This window comes from Antedon mediterranea, chromosome 2 (assembly GCF_964355755.1).
Source record: "Antedon mediterranea chromosome 2, ecAntMedi1.1, whole genome shotgun sequence".
NCBI classification, from domain to species: domain Eukaryota; kingdom Metazoa; phylum Echinodermata; class Crinoidea; order Comatulida; family Antedonidae; genus Antedon; species Antedon mediterranea.
Genome location: NC_092671.1, coordinates 37,726,664 through 37,744,028, shown reverse-complemented (window position 1 = coordinate 37,744,028; position 17,365 = coordinate 37,726,664). Strand labels below are relative to the sequence as shown.

The 17,365-nt window shown below is 32.2% G+C and overlaps 1 protein-coding gene across 3 annotated transcripts in view; it reads right to left on the bottom strand.

Moving 5' to 3' along the window:
- LOC140040983 (prolyl endopeptidase FAP-like) overlaps positions 1–17,365 on the bottom strand; it is a 118,324-nt gene that overhangs the window by 60,661 nt on the left and 40,298 nt on the right. Inside the window, exon 1 of one of the 3 annotated variants that reach the window (XM_072087304.1) lies at positions 2,319–2,366. The exons of the other annotated variants lie outside the window; for them this stretch is intronic. Coding sequence (XP_071943405.1) covers positions 2,319–2,354 — 36 coding nt within the window. The 5' untranslated portion in view covers positions 2,355–2,366. Of the gene's footprint in view, positions 1–2,318; positions 2,367–17,365 lie in introns of those variants that run through there. 3 annotated transcript variants of the gene reach the window in all.

Sequence of the window (17,365 nt, the reverse complement as noted above, 5' to 3'; positions counted from 1 at the left end):
TAATTGTGATTCGTGGTTGTGAAGATATGATTACAAACGTAGTTAGATTAAACTGATATCAAGATAAGGTCAGAAGGGGATAAAACGCATAGTGATACCGGACCGACAGACCGACAGACAGACCGACAGACAGACAGACAGACCGACCGACATAGTGAACTATAGAGTCGCTTCCACGCGACTAAAAACAAATATTGAGTGGAGTTGTGGCTTGGTGGTTATAGTGCTTGGCTACCACTCCAAGGGTCCTGGGTTCAAGTCCCGTCAAGATTTTTTCTAAGCACAAAATAACAACTCCACTTCCAAAGACTTGTAGGAAGACTTTGTTTATGTAGAGCATCTTGTGTATATGTTTGTCTTGTGAACCTCTCTCTGATGGTCTTTAATGATCAGGAATTACTGCATGGATCACCTTCATTAAAGATGGTTTTAAAAAAACACACGCGATCGACCACCTAACCTCTCGCCATTCTGGCGGAGGTAACAATCACCTTTAACATCACGTCTTTACTGATATTAATTCAATGTTAATATTTGACTTAAATGTATACTGTACGATACATTGTATTCCAGGCAGTACTAAACGCCTAATGTAAGGAACTACAAGCTGTCATTCCATTATCTACATGAAAACAATTTATCATTTAAGTACTCACCTTGATTTTTACGTTCATATGCACGCGAAAATTTGGCGACGAAGCAGATGATGAATTTGAATCAATGCCCTTTGAGAATGACCGCCCCATCCTTTTAAATTTAACTTTGATTCAGTTTAACAAGTTTCTCTACAGCTTATTCTGACCTCTCTGTTAAATTATTTCTTTCTTTTGTTGCAGGAGAGAGAGCGACGGAAGGAAATCAAACTGTATGCGTTTAAGAATTTAGCATAAAGAGCTAAGCACTGATTTGATGTGCTAACATACTGTGTACAGATTTGACAATTATAAAAACCTATGACATGCTGCAAGCGCAAACAATAACATAATGCAATTCTTAATCCACGTTAATATATTCCACCGTCGGCCACATACAGTAAACTCCTCTTCGAATGTACCATAACGTAGAAACCTTCCCTTCAATCAAGGATTGTCAAAAACAATTGAACGCGGCGATTAATTAATATTAAGTATCAATAACAAACTGCATAATTTCAGATTTGATGCCAGGATAAATAATACACATGATCAATAATGTATCCCACGCTATGATCAATTCATACCTGTATCCGTTTAGAATATAAGTGATAAATGTATCAAATACAGCCTTTGTTATGCTGATAATAACTAGCTTAATTAATAGAAACAGTTATATATTAAAACAGATAATCCAGGCTTTGAACCGCTGATTGAAATTTCACAATGTGAGGTAAACGGATCGATGCAGTTTATATAATCGCCTACAATCTGTGCATAAAGATGATATGCTAAGATTAAAACGCAATTTAAAAGCTTATTTTTCAAAATCATGAATAATTTAAAGTTACAGAGCAAATTAAATTACCTGAGTTATAGATTAATATAATGCCTGAAACGGATATCTAGACAATTTTAAAGGTCTTTGAAGTGTACTGTAATTACCATTGCTATAAGGGCATGTCTGAAATGAACTTTCATTTCATTTCTACAATTCTGTGAGGAAATGTGTGAAAGGGCCTTACAGTATACTATATAAATGTAAATGGGGAAATAACCTGCAGTACCACAACTTTTTACTGTAAAGGTCCCTTCGTGTCAAGTGCTGCCACAAAACGGCGCCCGTTCGTCTGTCCATAACGACAGGGCCTAAATGGACCAGTACACCGGGGTAACCCCCTACTCTTCCGAAAGATGTACTTGGTTCTTTAAAGTGCACAAGAGCCAGATGTCCTTATACGAGAACACCTGGTCTATCAACAGAACAATGGTCGAGGAGTGACTTGAACCTATTTTTGTGCCGATTGTATAGCTATGGTTTGCGGCAGCACCTCTGCCTTAACCACTCGGCCACTCAACTATATAATCTTTTATTTCTTTTATTCTATATTATATAATAAACAGATAAAAATAGAAAGCATTGCCTAAATATTGCAGAGTTTCCTGTTTCCCTCTATTTAAATCAATTCATTAAAAATAATTTTTTTTAAAACATAATTTAAACACAACATTTTTATTTTAATAAATATATAAACTGTTCATGTACCAGCAATAAATCCTAATATAAGAAATAAACATGGAGTCAATACTATATAATAAAAACCAGAGGAAAAAAAAACAAAAAACACATTTCATACAATAATAATAATAATACTAATAAAACATAATTAATATATGTAAACTTACATATTTCATTGGCTTTAAACTCTCGGCTAGGTTCATTATGATTTTGTATAAAACTTTTCCCATGAACAGATAAAAACGAACAACACCTTTTCTGTATTCTTCAGGATTAGTAGTATCAAAGACAAAATTCTCAAAAATAATAAGTTGATGGTACGCTAGGAAAAGCTGAAATCTTAAAAGGTCAATACAGTAGTTAACCTTTCCTACCAAGAATATTCACTCTTTTTCTTTTTAGCGAGTGATTTCACCAATTTATTTTCAGTTTCCAATGTCAGAAATCCAATTTAGATATGGCCGGTACAACGTTAAATTTGTAATTTACGAGAAGAAATCTAAAGATGTGTAGGTATCAAACAAATAAATGCCTCTCAGGCCAGCTTGTAGATTTAGCAAATCACAATGCATTAGTTAAAACATGTTGTTTACAAGAACCTGGTGCCTAACCTAGTAGCTACAGTTTTCTAACCTGCAGTTGAAAGCCGATTCCATAGCAGCAAGTCACTACTGTTAAGATTATTTCCTTTTTTACTTGATTAGCTTCTTAGTAATTAACAAAGGCAGAGGAAATTGAATAGTAGATAGACAGCTTATTGTGTTTTTACTTATTTTTGTCTTTTAAGCAATTTTGGTTGTAGAATAGATTGGAGGAAAATTCAAGGCAAAAGCTTGAGATGTTAGATTTTGCACGAAGACATGTTATTCTATTAATTTTGTCAATGAAAACCTTTTAATACTGACCTTGTATAAATTTATTTAATATGATAATTATCTCATAATAAAATTATAATACTTATTATATTTAATTTAATGTTTAAAATATTGGCTTACTAAGTAATAGAATTTGATAATATTGTTTATTGATAACCTAATAAATATAATTATATTAGAATCTGAATGCAATGTTCCGCCAACTCAGCTTGACTTTGTCCTTGTTGAATAAAACAATCAATCTTCCAACTCAAATATTCTCTCAATAATGCAACTTATAAATAATCATTATTATTACCAATACTTATTTATTTATTTAAGATAAGATAATCAAAATATTTATAATTTTTTTTAATGTTTTGAATATAAATTATTGTTTTATTCAATTATTTCATTTTATAAATTTGGCATGTTTCACAAGTCACAACAGGGGAAAGCCTAAGCTTGGTTCCCTCTATGACGTTTATTTTATTTATTTTTTATTTGAACCATATTTAATGAAGGTGATCCATCCAGCATTTTCTGATCATTTAGGACCCTCAGAACAGATACAATACACAAAATACAACAAAAACAGAAAAGTAAAAGAAAAACAAAAGCCAATAAATAAAATAAATTATATGAGAATTAAAAATCTGAATAAGAAAATTTGGAATATTAATAAAATTTGGAATATAAAGAAAATTTGGACTATTACGTAGCGCGACAACGTAAGCAATTTACCAATCGCAAGCGACGGATTATCCAAATTTTTGCTTGTGATTGGTCAATTCGCTTGCGTTGCACTTAGGCCCTTGCGTGGCTCCCTAGTGGGAACAAAACTTAAATAACAAAATATTCGCTGTTATTCACATTAATACTGGCCTACAAATCAGGTATTTTTTGTGGGATTTTTCTTGTTTCAGCACATTGAGTGTTATAATAGCATAATACACTATCCTTTTAGTTATCATCATTTTTAAGTATGCCCATGCAAAAACTTCGATTTTATAAACCTATAGACAAAATATTACTACAACAGTCAATTGCTAAAATATGATTTAATTGAACAAAATGTAAGAATAGGTTCAAAACTATCCATCATGATATTTATAAATTTAAAATAACTTACATAAGATTTGAACATCTTTGCATCTGTCTTGATTGCTAAGAGATCACAGTATAAAGTAAAAATAGCTCTGTAGAATTCAATAGATTACTTAAAAATGAACAAGACAATTCCACTGAGAGAGAACAACAAAATTACAAGTGTCAATAGCAGAGAAGTCCTCACATGTGCGTGATTACAAATCTCATATGTATAAACTCTAGGGAATTGAGTGAAAAATCTTCGTTAAAAAAATGTAGATTTACATTGCCAATTGGTAGTTTATTGTCAATTTTTATTCATGGCACAACATTGTGTTTTTACAATTCTCTTAAATTATCGTTCTGTTGTCAGCTAATCCAAGCCTTTTGTCAAACTAAATGCAACAAAAACTAAAAACATTATTTTAAATAATATATTAGTGTATTAAATTAAATTAAATTATGTAAAAATAACAATTTTCGGTATATATCGCCAGGTGGTTTAGAATTTGTTCTGTGCCTGTAGTGTTTATATATAATTATATATGTATATTTCCTTACAATATAATTAGAGATTTATTTATTTTTATATATACTGGTGGAAGTCGTCATAAGCTGTTTGTTTTTCCAGCACAAGAATTTGTATCAAATGTATAAGTTATGAAAATAAATTGAAATATATAAATCAAAATAAGAAACTCACAAGGGACATTGTTGAAATGGTAATTAAGAAAATCTATGAGATTGAATTGTGTTTTTATGTAATACAATAAATTAAGGAAAGTAAATAAAAATATATATCCTTGTTCAGTAGGTCACAATCTCTATGACGATTTTCGCAATCACCTTTTGTTTTTGTTAACAACATCTTTGTAATATCTTTTAATACATTTTATTCTATATAATGTATTGAATCTTCTTTTTTGTATATTTTCAGTTCAGTAATCCACCAATACGACACATCTTACATAATGCGTTCAACGCAATTTAGCGAAAAGCGATTTATAGCCTGTTTGTAAATCTGTGAAATGCATGTTACGGTAAACTGTTCTTTTGTAATACATAATCCTTAAATCATCCTACGAGGGACATAGTGAATTACGATGTCTCCAATAAATGTCAAACTTAAGCATACATTAAGAAGTTTATATCCAACCTTATATCCTTAGAGGCAACTTAAAACATTGTGAAAACAACTTTTGTCTATTACAAATGTGACATGGATAAACATCATTTATAAGAACCAATACATGCAGATGTCAACACGCGACATGTGTTGTTTTAAGGGCAGATATGAGTTGTTTTAAAGGCAGGTACAAGTTTTTTTTTTAGAGCCAGATACGAGTTGTTTTAAAGGCAGATACGAGTTGTTTTAAAGGCAGATACGAGTTGTTTTAAAGGTAGATACGAGTTGTTTTAGAGGCAGATATGAATTGTTTTAAAGGCAGATATACGTTGTTTTAGAGGCAGATACGAGTTGTTTTAAAGGCAGATATAAGTTGTTTTAAAGGCAGATACGAGTTGTTTTAAGGCAGATACGAGTTGTATTAGAGATCGATGAGTTGCTTTTTCCAACAAAACAAAGTATATCTCCCTTTTCTTGGCTTGTTTGGAAATTCAATGACTGAAAATTAATTTTTTATATTTTTTGTTGTTGAATATACCATTTTAATGTCACATAATAGTTATCCACTTTGACCAAAAAATGGATCTAAACAAAATTTATTTACAAAATTTAAAGCAAAAAAAAAGGTAAAATTGTCTGCCAGCCAATGGTTTTTTATAAGTTTTCTTAGTTTTTTTTTCATGGAAATGAATAACTAACATGGGCTATTAAAAGTCTGATCTTAAAAACCTTTATTTTTCATGATTTTGGGGGACAATATATCTTTGGTATATTCCATTTTTAATGCAATCCAAATATAATCCCTACCTCCTAATTTTAAATTTCGCCGCTAGACTATTTACTTAGACTATATAGCTGAGATGATACCCCTTCTAAGGATATCTTTCTATTCATTACACATTCACCAAGTCAAGAATCAATCAGAAACTAATCAATCAATTTTCAATCAATCTCTGCAGTACACAGCTAATGTTCTTTAATGCATTCATTTATTCAAGTACTCTGTTTTATAATTACCATCCCTGTGCATATAAATTGGCTGGCAGCATTATGAAACATCCTTTGATTGGTTGATATGGTCCACGTTACATGACATGACTTTGTATGCGTTTCAAACATAATAGGATGTTAAGACATTAATACTAGCAACAAGATTATGTTTGGCTAGTCTTACTTGAGCACTACGTTCAAATAATGGAACGGAAGATGGCGCTGTTAGATAATAATAATAATACCACATTTATATAGCGCCCTTTTCATGAGTAATCATGCTCAAAGGCGCTTTACAAGGATTATTACCCCAGTATTTTTTGGGATCAAACACGTATGGAAACATACTCCCATAATGCAGCCGGTAACCAGCGCAAAGTTGTGTCTAGATCTAACTGGGTACCCATTTATACATCTGGGTGGAGAGAGGCAACGTAAGTAAAGTATCTTGCCTACGGATACAAGCAGTGCGGCAAGAGTTGGATTCAAACCTAGGTCTGACGATCGGTAGTCCAACGTCCAACACACTGCGCCACACGCAGGACGTAAAGATATTTAACAGTAGCAACAAGATTATGTTTGGCTAGTCTCACTTGAGCACTATATGCTCAAACAATAGAACAGAAGATGGCGCTGTTAAATGATGGGACGTAAAGACATCTAACACTAGCAACAAGCAGTGTTTGGCTAGTCTCACTTGAGCACTCCGCTCAAATAATGGAACAGAAGATGGCGCTGTTAAATAATGGTAATTCATATAAAGAATGAATAGGCGCTGCCTTCCGCTCCGTGAAATGTAACTTCAGATACATTTTTTTACTTATAAAGTAAGAGTGATTCTGATTCTAAATTTGCTTGTGTATAAGCTTTTTCTTGCAGAATACAACACATAAACCTAAAAATTCAGAAATCCGGGAGAAAACATGGAAAATCGCAAATACAATATTAGGCCGGGAGATGAGTCCAAAATACGAGAGTCTCTCGGTCAAAACAGGAGTGTTATTTTTTTTTTTTTTTTTTTTTTTTTTTTTTATATATATTTAGGCAAATTGCCAAGGATAACCATAAGCAAACATTGACATGTTAAAAATCAAATACTGTACCATCAGAAATTGTTGTCCTATTTCAACTTATACTGGCAATAGAGGGGGTAGTTGATTTAATTTTTGATATCACAAAACAGAAAACTAAAGTCTCAATTGAAAGTAAATACTGCCATCTATCATGTGTAACTTCTTAAAAATAAATTCAAATACTGCTGTTTCATTAAGGCATAATCCACTACTACCAGTAGAACAAGATAACATCAATATGCATGATGATAATAAAAAAGTAACATCATTGGGCCACACCTCAACTTTTATACTTTTTAAATTACATTGTTTATGCTATATACTGTTCTAATATCTATAAAAACATACATCTCTCTCATAAAAACCATTATCTTAAAAATTACAAAACATGATACTATATTAAAAGATCGAAAATGTGGTTTTCTTACAAAAAATTCAGATTAGAGTAAATTTAAAAATAACTTAATAAAAACAAATTGTAACTGGAATAAATGTGAAAATATTATTTTTAAGCTTCGTAAATCACATTTCGGCTACACACGGCAAATTCAAATGACACTTCTATTAAGAACAATAATAAAGAAAATCGTGATGATGACAAACGTCAAGGTTATATAGACACAATCGTTTTTATAGTACGTTATAAAAAAAGTGACTGGTAGTTGCATATATAAATCTATAAATAAAATAAAAAAATTAAATTTGTATTCATATTTGAAGGACTTTTTTTATTACCTAGTATTAGTCTTTAAATTTTATTTTTATTTTATTCAATTTTCAGGCACAAAAATACATAACAAGACAGCGGTGCAGCACCCTGGGGATTGCCATGAGTGCAAAGCACTATCAAGATGGCTCTCCATGATTTCGATCCAAGTTGGCCCTAAACCGTCTCGGCCAAATTCAAGTAGGCCCCCAAGTCAAGTCGGCCCCAAGTCAAGTCGGCCCCAAGTCAAGTCGGCCCCAAGTCAACTCGGCCTCACGTCAACTCGGCCAAAAAATAATCGGTCAACTCGGCCCCGTTAAAGTATGGAACGCAAAAAGTGCAAATGAAGGGGATTGATAAAATAATATTTCTTAACAATACATTTTTTTAACTATAAATAATTCTGACTTTTAATGAATATTAATATTTAGACAATAATATATTTAGCAAAAAAAATAGGAATGATTTCACCAACTTTCCTTTATTTACGTTTAATAAAATTTCAAATTGCACAATTGAAAACAATTCGTAGCTGCGCCTTTGGCAGCTTTTTCAATATCTACAACTGCTACATGTTTTCACTGACCGGGGGATTCCCCTTTTTTTTCTATGGCCAAATGGTGGAACGTAGGCCTCCGTCTTCGATTTACTAAAATGCGGTACCTGCACATGTTTTTGTAACACGCGGGTACTTATATTCATATCGGCAATGAGTTCATTTTTTTATATATTATTTAATTATATTATTTTTTTTATTTCTTTATTTTTTTAAAGCGTGGATAGTAAGAATCATAATAATATTAAGCACTTTTTGCGTTCCATACTTTATTGTCGCCGAGTTGACCGATTAGTTTTTGGCCGAGTTGACGTGAGGCCGAGTTGACTTGAGGCCGAGTTGACTTGGGGCCGACTTGACGTGGGGCCGACTTGACTTTGGCCGAGACGGTTTAGGGCCAACTTGACCTGCACCCCTCTCCATATACTGCACTTGAACACATAATATAAACAATAAAGATATACAAAGATATAAACATTTAAAAATTGCAAAATTAAGACCAGTGAATTCTAACTCAGAACACCTACGATTGCTAACTTGTTTTGTTATAGATATATCCTTTATAAATCGCATCCAATATTCAAAAAGATATACTTCAATAACATCTTTTAATAATTGGAAACAAGTAAAGTTAATAAGATTAAAATATGATTAACAAAAAATATAAATAAATTAACACAATTCAATCATAACGGTCACTGTAACTAAAGCAGCTTACAAACATAATAAAAAAAATAATATATTTTAAGCTCATCCAATATATTATTAAAAAAACACCTATCTATCTTTTAATCACATCTTAACATAATTGATAAAATTAAAATTTCATAAAAAAAAAAAAATTTATCATAAAGTTATCTAATGGTCAGCGTTACTATGGCAAGCATTAATATTTGAGAAAGCTTATAATGGATACAAAATTGTTTAATTTTTTAGTACATATCCATATATTATGTACGGTATATATTTAAATATTCATTCGTTTCTCGTTCTCTTTGATCAATAACGCAAATTGTACGCTTTAATTCAGCATCGGAAAATTCTTTACCTTTTAACTTCAGGCAGACTATGACAGAGCTATCATATTCATCTCATTTTTCAACATAAACAAACAATAATAATTTCTGTTTTTGTTAAAAAATCAAAAGTAGCAATATTTTGCGTACTAAACTGACTGGACGTAATTTTCCATACTGACTGACCATCTGAAAGGAGCTCATTTTGTGTACCAACTCACCAGAGCTAATTTTGCGTACTAACTCACAGGAGCTCATTTTGGAGTACTAACTCAACGGAGCTGATTTTGCATGCTAACTCACCGGAGTTCATTTTGCGTACTAACTCACCGGAGTTCATCGTAAAAGTTACAGCTGCGAATATGGTGACAAGCTTAATATGACTATTTTTCAGTAATACCATGTTTAATTGCTACAAACTAAGCATTTAAATCTAGATCTTACAAACATACTTGAATGTCAAATATAATATACAACATTCATAATTAAGTACTGTAGTGTATTTCAGTGCAGTAGAATATTTTCCTTGTAAAGTATAAATGTTTATTTTTAGAGATAATTGAATTTATACCTTGATATATTTTATTTATTTATGCACAGGGTCAAATTTATGAATATAAAGTTAACACCAGACTGTCGTAAGGTCAAGAAATGAAAGCAATCAAAATTACATTTCATATTTGTTTGATACTGTCAAATAACAAAAGCATAACTTACCTATTAAAGACACAGATAAAAAATATGAAAGAAAAAAAGGGAAATATATATTAGATAAAAAAATACAAATTAAATGTGAAAATACATCAGATAAACTTATTGGTTTTTGGTCGAATTTAACCATTTATTTTGTGAAAGAACATTTTTCCCCCCTTTTTTTCCTACGGAAGTGATTAACTTTATTAAAACATATTAATAACATATTCAAAGTCTGATTTAATTAATCTTTATTTTTTCATGTTTTTGGGGGACAATACATCTTTAATCCACCCAACATTGTGACTTATTATAGAATTAACCTGATTGTTTCATAAAAAGGTTTTGGTGAGATGGGAGAGATGGACCACCAATTAATATTATTAAACCTTATACAGTATTGTTTTTCAGAGAGTCCGGTATTAGATGAGTTGAGTGTGTAAGGGTCAACTATCATATCAAATTGAGTCAATGTAATCAACATTATCCGTACTTGCATTAAAACTGTATTATGTACGAGGTATTAAGTATATTAAATTACAACTTTATATTTATCAACAATTTTGTACTAATTGATTACACAGTACTAATTGTAACAAGACCACTTGTCACAATTAAGATACAGATGATAAATTTTAAACTTGCTTACTTTAGGGAATACTGTAATTAATATATCTTCATTTTAATCCCAAACGCTCAAAAGGTATTAAGTTTGAGAAGGCTATTGAAAATGACAATTTAAAATATAATGAAAGTTCAGCTTGAATACCAATGAATTCTATTTTAAGTTATGTAATTTAACGTGCTATGATTTTAAACATTTTTTTATTTGTTTTGTTTTGTATGATAAAATTATGGTGTTTGCTACTTTTATTGTCAACATGTTTTGACATACCACAATTACTGGGCCCTCTAGGAGACCAGTCTTTGACTGAAGAGGTTGCCCAGTACAAAATAATCACAAACATTGCAATAATTTTTAGTCACAAAGTAATTTATAATAAAACAAATTTTGAACTTTTGAAATCTCATCTCATAAATTACAAATTATTCAACTTGTCCTCTTATCCCCATAATCCTCTCCCTCTTATTCCCCTCATTCCCACGACCTCATCATTTAATCTGATCCCCTCATCCACACAATCCTCTCCCTCTTAATCTTAATTCCCTCATTCCCACAACCTTCTTCTTTTAATCTCATCCAATAACTGCATGCCCCCTTCCTCATTCCCTCTTATCCTCAAATGTCCACATTCTATCTAATCTGATCCCCTTATTCCCCCTCCCTTTTCCGTTGATCACTCATCCCTACAATCACTTTCACTTTGTTATCCTTACAAGATACCAAACACCTTGAAACATAGCTGACGAAGCCTGAATATACATTTTTTAACTACAACACATGAACAATGACAACAATTGTTTGCCTTGAGTTGGCCTTTAAAAGGTTCGTACCATTTATTATGTCAGAAGATAATTAAAAACAGAAAAGCGTAATCTGTGTACAATTAAATATAGATGAAATGATTTATTCATATTAATCTAGAAATAAATCTTCTTATTTCAATGCAATATTTTAAAGCAGCATCAGCCTATCTTGAATGCATTGGTAATCCTATGTTGTTATTTTTAACATCATTTCAAGGTATCGAGTATGAAAATTAAGATATATATGTACAATAGTAAAGATAGTCTCTCTTTTGAAACTTCTGATGCTCTTAATTGCTATTAATTGCTATTATATGTAGGCCGTGTGTATTATTAGCCTGTAAGCGAGAAGAGGGGGCTTAGATCACATATAACAGGGGAAAATCCAGGCTTTTTTGAAAGAGAGGAGGTGAGGATGATTAGGGCTAGGACGTGATGGCTGGATGTGCCTTGTACAGATATATTCAATCTGGAATGTATACAGTACCTCAACGATTTAATTAAATTAAATTTGTGTTCTAAATAAAAAAAAAATTGTTTGTATTGTTCTTTAAGTTTGAACAAGGTAAAAAAGTGAGTTATTTTATGTAAAACTAACAAATTGAGTATAAACACTTTTAGTTGTTCATACTTTTATGATGACCCAAAGATGTTGAAGTTTTTAAAAATTATTTAATTTTTTATTTTGTTACAAAAATATTTAAAAGACAATAAATGCTTGTAATGGTTGTTTCTTGAAAAAGTCCTTTTGTCATGATATTTGTAATGTACAATACTTTTGTATGAATCCTTCCACTATTACTAAGTTTATATTATAAAGACATTTTAAGAATATTTGTTCCATTTTGCTGTAAAGCAAAACAGTTTATGGTTCAATAGAAAGTTTAATATTTCTTTATTATCAATCATTCCAATTCACTAAATCCATTTATAAGAAAAAACATGTCTTTATCAAAATATTTTGTTAACTGAAAGTATTCTGTTGATCTGCTGCTTGTTGGATAAATGGTAGACATAGAAGCCTTCCAACATAGTGTATAATTGTCTTAAGCTCTGTCTTCACTATACAAAAATGTGATGTGCCCATATATGGACATGATGATGTCATATCACTATCATATTTGGTCATATGATCACTACCGTATTTGGGCACATCACACCTTTTTTGTCAAACTAGTTTAGTGTAGACAGAGCTTAATGGAAAATGAGTGTCTCATGTTGTACTGATGATGTGCACATTACATTATACATAATGTTCCAGTCCCTCTGCACCTTCCATTCCATTTCAGTACAAGTTTGTTTGTTTGTTTGTTTGTTTGTGGACTGTACCATTGAGAGAGAGGGGTGTTCAATGAATTTTCTACTTTCGAGTATATCTCGCTCTTCGAGGAGAAATATGGCATTTGTCAGTTTATCCAGGCAAGCTAGGCACGTAATAGACTTAGAAAATTTAGCTGATACAAAAATTTGACAGGAAAAAGCACACTGGATTAAATGCGCTATAAATAAACAACTCTACGTTTCTATAAAATCAGAAAACATAATATGTTGTATGCATTAATACATAAACCATTAACATTCAGTGTACATAAAAGCCAAGATTAAATATCATGTATAAAGTATGACAACCTTTCATATAATATATCCTATTAGTTAGCCATACCTTGTCATTACATAATGTTAACCTGAATATACCAGTTCATTACATCAGTTATTTTTAATCATAAGGCTCTGTCTACTAGTTGAAAAAAAAAGTGCACAAATATTATAGTGATATGACATCATGTCTATCCATATATGGGCACATCACATTGTTTTGTCACATAAAGTTTGATAGTGTAGACAAAGCTTTAGACACTGCTGATAACCCAAATATGGTAGTGATATGACATCATCGTATCCATATATGGGCACATCACATTTTTTTGTCACATAAAGTTTGATAGTGTAGACAAAGCTTTAGACACTGCTGATAACCCAAATATGGTAATGATATGACATCATCGTATCCATATATGGGCACGTTTGATAGTGTAGACAGAGTTTTAGACACTGCTGATAATGACAGAGAATAATGATACCCGCTAATGTTGCTAAATGAACTAAACTAAACAGTACTACGTCATACAGAATGCTGTAGGTATATTAAAGATGATTGAGTAGTTTATTAACAATGTATTTAAGCGAGACCTAAGCTAAATGATATTAGACCTATGATTTTAATGTGTAATATTGATACAGATTCATTTAATCTGACATGAAAGGCATCACTAATACAGCTCCAATTTTAAATTGACACTCAAGTTGTATTCCCTTTTTAAACATTTCTATTGGTGAGAAGAAATTCTCATCAGCTAATTACAATACAGATATTGCAATTTTAAAAATCAAATTAAATCTAATTTTTGAGTAAATCTCAGCCTGTTTTAGGCATTGCACATATTTTTTTATTGTTTTATTTCTTCTTATTGTTTAGTTTGATGTACTGTTTTGGCGTTCTGAATTATTGTAAACTCTTCATTACAACCTTTGGTTGTTTTTTAGTATTTTATAACAGTCAAATAAAAAAAATGGATGCATATATTTTTGCGCACAGACCATGCATGGTATGCAAACATAGCGTCCTTTTAATTTTTGACAGGATCATGATTTTGGCTGTGTTTTTACTTTCTAACCCTGGTGGAGGTCGCAACTCTTTGACTTCTCTTGTTATTGCAATTATCAATATCCTATACATTATTATCATTAGTATTATTAAGTATTATGGAGTGGATAGTGGAGCTGTAGCTTGGTGGTTAACATGCTTGCCTTCCAATCCCAGGGTCCGGGTTTAATCCTGACCTAGTGCCAGGGTTGTAACTCGCAATTCTTTCAACTCCACTCTCTAAGCCTCAAATTAGTTTATAAGCATGATAAATTATAAATAGTTTATCCATCATGTAATTGGCGAGTTAGTGCTCGCTGTTGGATGTGTATGAAATAAAAAATTTAAAAAAATCATTATCTATTATATAAATTATGGTTAATTCTGACATAGGCGAGCACAATGCAAAAACTTTGGTATAAATCTCCGCCTTGGATACCTATCTTATCTATCTTAGATGTACCGCGAAACGTTATTGTTCCATATTTCTATCTTTGGAAGATATTATAAAGGGTTTTATAAGAAATTTTCTGATTTCAATCAGTAAATTTTAACTCTACGCACGGTAGAAGTAATTTCCGGGTTCACGGTAAGGTGTTGGCTGCCCATGTTGCAAGCCGTCTAAAACGTCTTCCTTCTTAGGCCACTGTGTCACGGAATAATGTATTAATTATACCAATTAGGATGGTATTTATTTGAATAAACACCTGGAACACCTCCCCAATAAAACATCAATTCAAATAATTATCTCGCTACTCAACCCCTCCCCCCACCCCAAATACATCTAATACGCCCATCCACATTTATACACACAAATTGTATTATATTTATAACACAATTATACTATTTTTAGTAGATTTCTTCGGACTGTTATCTACAATTTACCAAGCATTTTTTATTCTTTTTTACCACTTTTCATAGATCTAAGGTGTAAGGGCGTGTGGCGCAGTGCGTTGGACGTTGGACTACCGATCGTCAGACCTAGGTTCGAATCCAACTCTCGCCGCATTGCTTGTATCCGTAGGCAAGATACTTTACTTACGTTGCCTCTCTCCACCCAGGTGTATAAATGGGTACCCAGTTAGATCTAGACACAACTTTGCGCTGGTTACCGGCTGCATTATGGGAGTATGTTTCCATACGTGTTTGATCCCAAAGCAAATACTGGGGTAATAATGCTTGTAAAGCGCCTTTGAGCATGATTACTCATGAAAAGGGCGCTATATAAATGTGGTATTATTATTATTATTATTATCTACAATAAACACTATACGCCTAAAACACTATTAATCATCTAAGACGTTTTTTTTTTTTCGAATATCAAAAGCATTTAAATAATGGTAACCGACCGAAATTGTCCAGGCCAAAATGTCCTTCTAAAACTGTTTACGTCCCGAGTCATTATCATTCCGAGAACCATCGTCTACACTTCCTAGAGGGGGAGCGAGCGAAGCGAGCTCACCCTTTAGTATACAGAATTTAACATATTTACATTTAACTCTAAAAATGATAGGTATTGCCTATTAATACGTTTGCTTAGATCACAGTACTATTTTAATCTACGGAGCCGCCCCCTTCTCTTCAGATTTTAAAGTAATTGTATTCCACTAGATACTCTCTAATCATTAAACTTAATCTGGATCTCCCACCTGGGAATTAATGTTAATTCATGCATTAGCATATACCAATTGAAAGATCATGTTGTGTTGCTGCTGAGTGCCCTGCTCTTAATTACCAATACACTCTTCATGTTCGAAAGTAAATAAATCACACCATCTCCTTCATAATGTGTACACATTAGCACGTTTAATATAACTGTATCTCAATTTGAAAACTAAAATCAAAACGGTCATAAATTATTTTTCTATCGTGGTAAAATTGCAGTACAACATTAACCTCTATTTTGAAAAATCCCTATTTTCAGTAAACATAATGGAAACAATATACTATGACCAACTTCTATTTATGAGACACCCTATTAAGTGGACACTCCTATTAAGTGGACACTCCTATTAAGGGGACACTCCTATTAAGTGGACACTCCTATTAAGGGGACACTCTCCCGTAAACCAACTGAGAGTCAATATACTATGGCTAACGTCCATCCAGGAGACCCCAGTGGAGTAAAGGCTATGAGTGCTCACTGGCTAAACCCAGGGGCCCTGGAGCTTATGAGGTTCCTGAGCAGTGCCCAGAGTAAATACAGGCATTAAATATGTCAAAAACTCTAAAAACGCCCGAGGTATACAGCGTTGGAGGGTTCCTAAACCATGGGCCTCAGACCTCCATGTTACACCACTGGAGACACCCCTATTAATGGACACTTTCCCCTAAACTGAATGAAGTCAATGAACTATATGGCTAATTCTATTCAGGAAACATCCCTATTAAGGGACTTTTTCAGCTGTATTTATTTTTCCTTCTCTACATTTTTAATTAACCTATCTGAAAACAATGTTTATGTTCTTACCTTACGGTTTACCCCATCAACAATTTGGGTCTGAGTACGTACAGTCCCAGCATGCATTGTAACGGTACTAAAACAACATATTAAAAGAAGGGCCCCAATGACAAAAATTAAAATAGTGATGACGGCTACATAAGGTAACATCAAGACAATTATTAGACACCTATTACGCAAAATTTAATATCCTCAAAGTTAGTATCGTCAATTTTGAGCTGCTTGTCTGGTTGTCAGCTTCAACTAAACTCTACTGTAGGTACTGTTGGTTTTTAGACTCAACCATTATTACTAAAGGGGTAGGTATATCTGTGAATGCCTATAAATTGTACATGGACTTATGTCATTGATGTCAGAATTTCTTACATTAATTTATACAAAGTGAGTATGTACAAAGTTGAATAATGGAACTACATTCAATTTATAACGAACATATAAATGATTGAACATAGATAAGGCAGAAAATACGATTAGGACTTCGTCTCACCTGGTCTTACCATTCTGTCCAGGATTATTAATCCCAGACTCTACCAATATGATCTAGACCAATAAGGCTTTTAAAGTGTAAATACACAATT